The sequence below is a fragment of the Nansenia antarctica genome, assembly GCF_963989245.1.
Source record: "Nansenia antarctica genome assembly, chromosome: 13".
Classification (NCBI taxonomy): Eukaryota; Metazoa; Chordata; class Actinopteri; order Argentiniformes; family Microstomatidae; genus Nansenia; species Nansenia antarctica.
Window position 1 is genome coordinate 24,370,629 of NC_137683.1, and position 11,598 is coordinate 24,382,226.

At 45.8% G+C, this 11,598-nt stretch overlaps 1 protein-coding gene across 1 annotated transcript; it reads right to left on the bottom strand.

Annotated features, from left to right (window-relative positions):
- Positions 1-406: 406 nt before the first annotated feature.
- bcl6b (BCL6B transcription repressor) lies at positions 407-4,517 on the bottom strand (the record flags this gene model as incomplete). The annotated part of the gene is made up of 9 exons (XM_080544128.1): positions 407-547; positions 803-940; positions 1,143-1,273; positions 1,423-1,554; positions 1,830-1,936; positions 2,110-2,333; positions 2,648-2,831; positions 3,529-3,771; positions 4,297-4,517. 9 exons carry the CDS (start codon positions 4,515-4,517, stop codon positions 407-409), a joined length of 1,521 nt encoding a protein of 506 aa, XP_080400254.1.
- Between the last annotated feature and the right edge of the window lie 7,081 nt (positions 4,518-11,598).

The following is an 11,598-nucleotide window of genomic DNA, read 5'->3' on the forward strand; positions in this document are numbered from 1 at the left end:
TGTCGCTTACTAACTCTTGCACACTCTTGCACACACTTGTAGCTTAATAACCCTTCTCCAAAAGGGCTTTTGACAGGACTCAATATCTTCCACATTCTCAGTCAGGACCTATGTACTTTTCCTATGAACTATTCATGAATACATCTCACCAGTAGGGGCAAAATGTTTTTTTTCTCCATGTTTTTGGATCTTAAGGGAGGATTTTAAGGAGTCTAGCTCCGGCACGCCAGGTTAGTCCGATGTTTCCCAAACGGTGGGTGGGAAACCACTGCTGGGTCGCATCAACAGTCTAAAAGCCTTGGGGGGTTGTCACGGGGGCCCCTAAACAATTTCCAGGAGGGTCATACTGTATTTGCAAAATCCATTTGGGGTTAGCGGTCGGATTAGGGGGGTCATGGTGAGGACATTAGCAGGCCTGCAGGATGGGCTGGTAGGGGTCGGCCAGGACCTTGTAGCGGATCTTGGTGTTGGTGACGGCCCCGTGCTTCTGCCTCAGGTGGAGGCGCAGCTGGCTCTTGTGGCGGAAGTGCAGGTCACACTTCTCACACTGAGGGAGAGAGGGAGGACCGGAGAGGCCAAATGTTACAAACGAGTCTGTCCCTTATATCTAACTGTGTACGACAAGAGATCAAACTAAATGTTGCTTAGAGATGAGGAGACGTACATTTTAGAGATTCTCTCCAGTGTAAATGTTTCCTTGTGTGTGTGTGTGTGTGTGTGTGTGTGTGTGTGGGTGAGTATAGTTTACACTGCGAGTGTGTAGTAAATAAGCAGACATGGGTATAGTGTACTCTGTACTCACAGTGTAGGGTTTCTCTCCGGTGTGAATACGAAGGTGGCTCTTCAGCGTCTGCAGGTGACGGAAGCGCGTGCCGCAGGTGTGGCAGGGGTACGGCTTCTCCCCGGTGTGGATCAGGACGTGGGCCCGCAGGTGGGCCACCTTCAGAACACACACACGAACCAAGTCAGTAAGTAAGTCACCAACCATCAGTAAATAGCCTGCAGTGGTACTCCATCTCCAAGCACAAGCACAAGCACAAGCAAGGAACTAAAGCTTTTCCATGTCACTTTGAGCGTCCACACAGGTACACACAAACACACATGCTCTCTTTAGCCCCACTTCCTCTTCACTGGGGCCTCACCTGAACAAAGCGGGCACCGCAGGTATCACAGCGGTACGGCTTCTCTCCAGAGTGGATGCGAGAGTGGGTCTTCAGGTTCGCTGGCCTGTTGAACTGAGCCCCACACACGTTGCAATGGTAGGGCTTGTCACCTGCAAGAGTCGTAAATGTCAGGCCACAAGGAAAGGTCAACCTAACGACTACCACCTGTGGCTACAGTCAACTGTAAGGAGAGGCAGTTTAGTTAGCATGCCTGCTGTACTATGCAAACAATTTCAATCCGATGGGTTTATTGCCTCACCTGAGCCGACAGTCTTTGTCCCGCCCAGATTGCCTGAGTAGGCGAAGGGCAAACAGTAGTTCTCACGCTTGATTGGATGTTGGCAATGATGGGCAGCTTCTGGCTCCATGGGGCAGAGGTTGCAGGACAAGGCTGGAGGAGAACAGACAGGACAGATCTCCACATCAGATACATCGGTGAATAAATGTTCATGTCGGCCGACAGCCCTAGAAATATCACTATAAACAAAATAACATGCTGCAATAATATACATTTGTATTATTGCAACATATATACTGTATATTTATATATAAATATATTTGAATTTCATGTCTCACCAAGCCTGGAGAGCCTATTCCACTCACACTCATTAGCACACAAATGCAATTACAATCAATTCTAAGAGGATGATGGAGATTGGAGCTTACCTGTGACCTCCTTATAGACAGGGGTCTCCATGGGGTGGTCCGCGGGGTGGTGACGCCCCAGGGGAAGGCTATGGCCAGAAGGTTCACAGCAGGAGGCCTGCCCCTGTCTGATAAACGTGAATACCGATCTTTAGAATCACTCCGCTAACGTAATCATGCCATAATTGGTGGAGGTGACAATGTTGGAAAACATGGTATAAACATTGTCCAACAATATACTAATTGGCTGTTCGAGGGAACACGCTCAAGACAATTGCTTGCTCTGAGAGCGTCAACACACCTGTCATTTTGACCATGTCCTTCCCCAGGCGACACCCCCTTCGATGGCTTCTGTGCCACAGTCATCCCTCCAGGGGCAGGGGTGTGGCCAAACTGTGGCTGCCTCTCCTCAGGCTCCTCCTCCTTCACGGTGGTCACAGCACAGAGGGAGTTGAGGACGATGTACTTGTATTTCTTCCAGTTGCAGGCCTTAGGGTCAGGGGTCGGCTTGGTGTCACTCTGGGTCTGAAATAGAGTTCCACAATCGTACGCGATCAATAAACATCCTGATCTCTCAAAACGGACAAAATGGCCACCGTGCATCAACGGCGTGGATGTTACAAATCGGTGGCGAACGAAGAAAAACTTTTTAAGAAACAAGATTTATAAATGCAATCCACTGTTTAGATTAGATTAGATTCAACTTTATTGTCATTGCAGAGTACAAGTCCTACCAGACAACGAAATGCAGTTACTAATGTATCAATGTTATCATTGTTATCAACATAGCAAATACAGTTAGCATACACCCTAGATAAGAGGCTGCAGAGGAGACTAACCATTTGGTGGTTGGTGAGGTTGCAGGTGCTGGACTCAGCAGGAGAGTTCGGCTGGCAGCTGGAGCGGGAGGGGCTGTCTGGGGAGGGGGTGGGGGTGGGGGACCCAGGGAGCAGCTTCTGCAACCTGGGCTCATGGGTCAGGAAAGTCCCTGGCTTCGAAGAGGCCAGACTGTCTCCAGGGACGCTGCAAGAGAAACGAAGGAAGTCATGTAATGATCCAACTTAGACAAAGGCACATGCAGACTAATCAACAGGCGGCTGGGCGCACTCACACACTCACGTGCACACACACACACACACACGCACACGCACACGCACACACACACACACACACACACACACACACACACACACACACACATCCGTTCTCTCTCACCTGGCTGAGTCACGGCACATACGACCCTCTGCCTCTGCCTCCGGCTGGGATGGGGCTGACGGCACAGGCCTGGGGGGTCTTTCACTAAGCAAGAAATTCGAGGTAGCTCCCCGTTGAAGGGCTACAGAGACTGCAGTCACCCTAGGGTTAGGGTCCAGCTCCATTTGAGGGGACCTCACTCTCATTCTCTCGCTGCGGAACAAAGGAACAAAGGAACTGTCAGCTTTAGCTATCAAACAAATACAGCTATGTGTACTTTCCGCTTCACAAAATCGAAAGCTTTGACCTAGAAAATTAAAAACCTACAGCTATGCTTTCAGTTGCTAACACAATCTAAAACTCTCCATCTGCCTAGTAGTCTCAAGCTTCCCAATTAAAACCCTCTACCTGCCTTGGTCTGTACAGTATGCAAATGTACTTTCCAATGGACGACTATTATGCTAATCCTGTTAGCTAGCTAGCATCCCTTTCAGCCCCCCCCCCCCCACCCAACGCTCATCATCACCTGTGCAGCATGAAAGCCCGGCAGGTGTCCGCCACGTGGTCCATCTGCAGGTAGGTGGCGACGGTGAGCACGCCGGGGACGGTGTGAGGCGTCAGGGGCAGCTGGGAGGTGTACATGAAGTCCAGGAGAAGGGAAACGCTGGCCGGGTCCAGGGAGTCAGGGAGGGACAGGGTCATGGCCTGTTCCACTCCAGCCCGCCCAGGGGCCGCCACACGGCGGGAGTACAGGGAGTAGAAGAACCCACTGAGAGAGGGAGGGAGAGAGAAGAGAGATATCTTGAGATTGTTATCACGATAATCAGTCGTGCGTGCACCACTCGAGGGGGATGGATGTAATAAGAGAGATACAGAGAGGAGGGAAAAGGAGGGAAAAGGAGGGAAAGGCCAAAAGCCGGTGGAGCAGCCGAGTCAGATGGAATGTGGAATAAGTGAGTGTCACGTTTTCCCGACAAGAAAAGGAGGAAAGGGTAGAGGGTGAAACACATAAAGGGCAGAGGATGGACACATTGAAAGAGTGAAAGACAAGAATAGCAGATAAGGAGAGCAGGAAAACGTGAAGACAGAACAATCGTGGGGGGGGGGTCGTATTACAGTGATTAAGAGGAATGGGAAAACGGGGAAAGAAAATCGGAGGGGAAGTCAACAAGAAAAGCTGACCTGAGAAGAAAGGGAACACAACGGCTGATGGAATGTCTGAGAAGATGAAAGAGAAAAGAAGAGAAAACAAGATTGGAGGAAGAGGCGTAGGGGCGATGTGAACCGAGCTGACCTGCAGGCGATGAGCACGGCGCAGTGGGCCTGCAGCTGGACGGCGCCCACCACGAGGGTGGCATCTGTCAGGATGTTCCTGTGCCTCAGCTCGTTCAGGTTCAGCAGGACATCACTGGAGTGGCGGGTGAACTCCTTCACATATCCCTCCGCCGCCTCCTCGGTAGGGGCCTCGCTCCTGCCGTTGACCCTGTATCCCTCCACCACCTGCATCTTGCTCATCTTCTGTTAGTGAGAGGAGTAGAGAACAGAGGGGGGGGGGGGATCAGTGGCATTTCAATGGATATATTTCATATCAGTACAGTTGATAACATCAGTACAGTGCGCTCATCTCATTGTGATCTTATGCTCCTATATAGGTTGCCTTCTGAATGAGTCATATTGAATTGAATGTGAGTATGGTGGAGTATGGTTGATATCTTTCACATGAGTTTACTCTCTGTGACATAGTAATAGTCACAGTGTTCTTATGAGTGACTTACCTTGGTGCAGAATACAGTGGCTGCGTTCGTAAATAGGCGAAATCCCTTTATGATGTTGAAACCAGTGTGCGCTCCGGCGCTCTCAGAGCGTATTTACGAACGCAGCCAATATAAATAGTGTGCAGTCCCCTGGACGCATCTATTAGGCGAGACCAGCTCCCTACTCGTACCTAAAAGACAAAAAGTAAACATTAGTTACGTTAGCAATATCATACATACTGTACCTATGCAACTTACTGCACTCATTGCATAATGATACTGTATGAGAAAAGGGCCAGCAAAAAGTATTTTGAAATGTAAATTAATTCCAAATGACTTTGTATGATTTTAAATAACCACAGATTTGTTGTATTATCCAGACATAAATTAGCCCCTAAATGATACTCTTGATATATTATCTATCCTAACCCTAGTTTTGAAGTCCTTTAGATGCAAATGCACAAGATAATTAATTAACATTATCTAATATAAATTACACAAAACCAGACTGGCAATAACTTATCCAAGTCCTGGAATAAAATCTTTAAAATACTCTAAAATAATAACGTCTTGCCACTCACCCCGACCAGCAGGGACGAGAACCCAAATGCACGATGCTGTCCTCAAGCCCCTCAGCTCTGCTATCAGGCTTTACAATCTCTAACCAGCTCCGAGCAAGGCTAGCCAGCTGCCTCCACTGTGTCTGAGCAGTAGTGAGTAGTATCGAGGGTGGCCAGTGGGAGGGTACTCTTTATAATGTTGCGCAGGAAGCTCCATACAGTCAGGGGCGCTCGCTTCCTCTTTCCTCAACGGCCCACGCGTACCCTGGAAGCTTGGCAGGAAAAGGCCCAAGTCCCTGGCCCTGGGCTCCGGGGTATTTTTAGTGGACTATTAGTTTGTGTAACCCCCATAGCAACAAAAGTATGTATTTGAAAAGTCATGTCAGGAAAGTGGAGTATGTTTTTGTGTCATGTAGAAAAAATATATATATGAAGACCCTCAGGGGGCTGGATGGCTCCACAGTGCTATCCAGGAGTTAACATGACCAAAACAGACCCTTCCACCAACGCTTTCCTCCCCATAACCCCTCTCCAGGACAAAGGAAACTGTCTGAGAGGAAGTTTGAAGAATACCTACATGTTAAATAAACATACCCTATGCCCCAAATTGGAAAGCTGCCATATCAGGCTGGCGTGCTTTAGGAGTCCACGCTATTGGGATGTTGAAAAAACAACAACGTCATAATATGAAATACAATACAACCTTGTAAGACTATCTGTTAGAATGTCATTTTGTTTGAACACATTTTTGACACATTGTCTGCTCTGTTGCTCTGTTCATTGTGAGAGGAGCACAGGGTCAGCAACAGTGCAGTTCCTCTGCAGCTTGTTTGGTGTGAAGTGATTGAACGGGAGAAAGAGACAGAAACCGATTCCCTGCGTGTCAGTTTCACACAATATTTAAACTAGTTACTAATAGATCTGATAGACACTAGTTACTAATACATCTAATAGATACAGTATGGTATCGATTCAGTGTTGCTAGACGAACAACATGTAATCCGAACCTGCATGTGCTTCCACACTCCAGGCAGTTAGTTAGAAATATTGCAACGTGAATGTATTTACGTTAAATGTATTTATATGATTGGAATCCTTTTTTTCAGAATCAGAATCAGAATCAGAAGACTTTATTGCCATGACATGTAAACATGTTAGGAATTTGGTTTGGGACAGTGGAGCACGGTTTACAGCAGGACAGGTGCAAGACAGGACAAGACAGTGCAAACCAACATCATAGTGCAAGAGTCATAATTAATATAAATATAAAGTGCAGAGATCAAGTGTTCAAGTGTTCATATCCAGACAGTCCAAAGCTCTCTGGGTGGGGGTGGAGGGAGGGTAGATAGATAGGGGTCAGGTCAGGGGGGGGGGGGGGGGCAGCGGCATTTAGGAGCCGGATGGCTGTGGGGAAAAAGCTGTGTGCATGTCGGGCCTTCACAGTTTTTAGGGACCGCACCCTCCTGCCTGAGGGGAGCGGGGCGAAGAGACCGTGTCCTGGGTGTGCGGGGTCAGCCATGATCTTCCTGGCCCTCCCCAAAGCCCTACTTTTAAACAGGGCCTCAAGGGGGGGCAAAGGGCAGCCAATCACCCTCTCCGCCGAGCGTATCACCCGCTGCAGCTTGGCCTTGTCCTTGGCCGCTGCAGCGGGGAACCAGATGATGATGGCGGAGGTGACGATGGACTCAATGATGGCCGTGTAGAAGTTCACCAGCGTGGTCTTTGGTAGGTGGAATTTTCTGAGCTGCCTCAGGAAAAACAGTCTCTTCTGGGCCTTTTTTGTGAGGGCGTCGATGTTGGGCCCCCACTTCAAGTCCCGAGAGACTGTCACCTCCACTGTGGTGACTGGAGTGCCTCCCAGTATGATTGGAGAGGGAGGGGGTGGGTTCCTCCTGAAGTCCACTATCAGCTCCACTGTCTTAAGAGCATTCAGCTCTAGGTTGTTCCGGGTGCACCAGGAGACCACCAAGTCAATCTCGCTCCTGTAAGCAGATTCATCCCCCCTGGAGATGAGCCCTACCAGGGTGGTATCGTCCGCGAACTTGAGGAACTTGACCGACTGGTGGCTGGAGGTACAGCAGTTGGTGTAGAGGGAAAACAGGAGGGGAGACAGGACGCAGCCTGTCAGGACGCAGAACATTGTTGACTTAAAAGATACATTTACTGTATATGCATTCTGGTTTGAAGTATGGTGAGCATTGTGGATCTGCAACTTGTGTATATCAACACGTGGTCTGAGAGGGTGCTGTGTTGTCCTCTTGGTGCTGGGGGATGGAACTACAAGAGAAAAAAGCAAGTCAGGAATTCCTCAGGTCCTCAATTTCATCATTTAAGTTGAAGAGAGCTTCTGTAATGCTTTCAAGTCAAATACAGGATGTTCTATGAATGCTAAAGATTGCTGAGGTGACAGATCCAGGTGAACAAGGGATTCATAAGCACTCCTTCAGACCTTCCGGAAGCTTCTGGCTTGCTGTCTGAGGGGAGGGCCCAACATGTAATGGGCACTTAGAGGAAGGAAATGGGAGAGTGGAGGGAAAAAGCGATATGGGGAGATGGGAGATACCCTCTCCTAGCTTGAAAAACAACCTCCCCTAGACTTATAGAAAAATGGAGCGGACAGATGTGCAGGAACTGTAAAGCACACACACACACACACACACACACACACACACACCATCTCTGAATGCATCCTGCGAGGCGCTCTGAGACGGGGATGAAAACGCCCGCGCAGGACATCCGTCAATAATAAGCCAGGCAGGAGGCAGAGGGAGGGGTAGTGAGGTGGGATGGGGGGGGGGGGGTCAAAGGTCACGAATAACGCAAAAAACAAGCGGAAAGTTACCTCATCTTCAGTACCGCCTTGGTTCACAATGAGGTTCAGGACATGTACACAGCTCATAGAGGGCAGCTCACATGCACTGGGCATTTCCTTCAGATCAAAGTGTTTCACGTAGTAGAAGATATTGAACGAGCTACAAGGTGTTGATCGAGGGTGAATGAGATTAGAGGAGCTTCCAGAAACAGCTGGAGTGATGCAAGATGCAAATATGACACAACAAACAATTCATATCTTTGTTTTTTATCTTATGTCTTTAAGAGCAGTTACTGTCACTGAATCACAAATTGAATGAAGGTGTTAAAGACTAAACACCATTATCAGCTGCTTATATCATGAACTAGAAATAAATTATTGTACCACGGTGAAATGAAATAAAAAGAACCAAAACAAAAATAGGGGTGTCAAATATTTGCATAAATGCTGCACACTCAACAACAACAAGGATCCAAAATGGCCATGTTTGGGTATAAATCCTCTGTAGATGTGATTCGGAAGTAGAGTGTTTGTGAGGGGTGTTGAGTGCGTGTGTGTGTCCTTGTGCTTTTATTTGTTTTGATGGAGGCCGGATCAATTGTGTCTTTAGAAAAAACAACAGAAAAACAACATTTAAGAAAACACAGAAGTAGGCGAGGGTCTAGGCGACTTCCAGGCATTGTGAGAACAACGGAAGAGGGGGGTGGTTTAGGAAAAGTGAGAACATTACTAAACAGGTTCGCCAATGGGCGGAAGCCATTCAGTCTGTCCCATTGGCAAGGCTGAGCTAAGCTAATAGTGACTTCCCCTACTGTATCTGTCAGTGTCCAATGCCTTGATACTGTAGTGGTCAGGACTGTACTGTACGACAGCTCTCATGTGTTCATTATGATTCTGATACTGAACAAGACAACAGTTGGATGAAACATATACAGTAGCATTATGGTTATATAAACAAGTGCATATACATTTGGACAAAATGAGCCATTTAATTTTTTATTTTATTTAACCTTTATTTATACTGGGGAAAACACTAAGGCCTCTTTTGCAGGTGCACATAACAAATACTGTATAACAGAAATCATAAGAAAATATACAGAAATCATATAAAATCACAATATATCAGGAGAAACTACTGTAAATAACGTTTTCGTTAGTTCGTTTTAGAACGAGTTAGTTCGTTTGAGAACATAGAACACAAGTCATTTATGTTCTTGAATTTCACTAATGAGGTCAGGTACGTTGGGAGTTTATTCAGTAGGGATTTATATACAAAAGGGCAGTAATGAAGAAATCTATAAAAAAAAAGATTACATTTTTATATTTATTCTGCTTTTTCAAGCAATATGCATGCTTGCAATTTGGGGGATTCCCTTGATTGGGCTGTTGCTTTGCTGATTGACAAACCTAATGTGTTAAACCTTAAAAGGCAAGTGCTAATACCATGCTTTGACATTCTGGTTCAATGGTTGGTGCAAAAGTGTTGACAACAGCTCCTGAAAACATAACAACTGATTCATATAAACTGTCTCTTCCTGTGCTTGCTGAGCATTGTGGACATATAAGGACAGGTTGTTAGCACTGTCCGGGGGAGGATGGATGTTGAGGGGGGTGTGAGGGGGAAGATGGCAGGGGGACAGGAATAAAAAAGAAAAAAAAAGAAAAACAATGGGCAACGAAAACAATAAAGTAGACTAGTGAAACAGAGCTTCCTTTGAAGCATAACCCATAGCCTCTAGCCTGGCTCTGTGAGAGTGGGGGGAGGTACCTCACAGGCGGTGGGGGACTGGCCTCTCCTGGGCTCAGATAACATCAGAATCAGAATCAGAATCACTTGTATTTCATCTTACTGTACACAAAAGTACACAACAGTAAAATTATTTGGCTTTGGTTCCTCAACACTGACATTGCAGTATTCAGATACAAAACACAATAATAATAATAAGTAACGTAAGTAAGAAAGTAAAAAAAAAATATATATACATTGACAAAGTAATAAAGTGATGGATTTCACAGTGGCCTCAATAGTGCAAAAAGAAATCTGTGCAGAATACGATGATATGAAATGCAATATAACACAATACAACAAGTGTGCAAGAGAGATAAACGCAGTTCTCGCAGGAGAGAAATGGAAAGACTAATTTGAAACAAGTGTACAGTAAACATGTTATCTACCAAGAATGATGAAGCACCCCTTCTTGTGTGACTTGGTGACAATTATTCAAATGTATAATCTACACTGCTTGTAGTGCTTATTTGATTCATTTTCAAGGATTTGATAGTATTGTTTGAAAACAGTCAACTGGACAAAAGGTGCAAAGGTGCAGCTGAGGTGTGCACTCCTATTATGACGTGTTCAATATATAACAACCTATCGCTTTAGATGCACTGTCACAAGGTGAATTTAGCATGTTTGAAACTCAATGCCCAAATCATATCAAATGCTCTGAAGAGGCTCAATGACACACTTAATTTAAAAGACTTTTAGATTATTTGAGCATGACATTTCAAACATGCTATGTCCAGGTCCAGGTCCATTGACTTTTTAATAGTTACAGTGCCCATGATGAACAGAAGTGTGGATGGGAGTATGTCCTTGTCCATAGACTCCTTTCAGGGTAAGAAACCAAATACAGTATGTGATTTGGTAAACTACTACTTGAATTCCTTTCATACCCCAGATTCCCACTCTATTTTGGCTGAAGACAAGAAAAGAGAGTCTTGAGGCTATACAACATACGTTTGTGCTATGCCTTGAAGTGGGTTAACTTGACATTGTGTATTATTGTACTCTGTGAAATATATAATTTAAAGAAGAAACATGTAAGTATGTGTGTGTGGGGGGCGGGGGGCGGGTTGTATCAGTAGGCCTACACACTATTTAAAGAACAGTAGACACTAAACAAGAGTTACATGTTTATCAGCGTAGGCCATTATGTGTTTTCCTGGTTCTCTTCATTTTGCCTTAATATCTGAGTATTCGGCCAATGCTCATCACCCCCGTGTGGTCCTGCACAGTCCATGACCACACCGTGTGGTCCTTGCACAGTCCATGACCACACCGTGTGGTCCAGGCCTGTGACACACGCAGCAACCATGACACAGTAGGTCCACCAAAAACTGACCACCAAACAAAGTTGTTTAATAAGAACAACTAATTAATTACTCTGTTTTATTAAAAAAATATATCCAACTAAAGAAGAGGGGCAACTTGCATTTGTGCAAGTTGTTTGTGTGCAACACGTACCGTTGTTGTCTTAGTTGCTTATCATATCAGACGAGTAGACAGACAGTATAGATCTACGTTATCTTAACAAGTAAACACACATAACCATAAAGTTAATTGTTTAAAGTTAATTTTCCTGATTATTGCTTCTTTGCCGTACACGGTTTATACAGTTTCTACACTGACATTGATAGGCTACATCGACGCTGCAAACGAATTTCAGACTAATACTAGTAATAGGCTT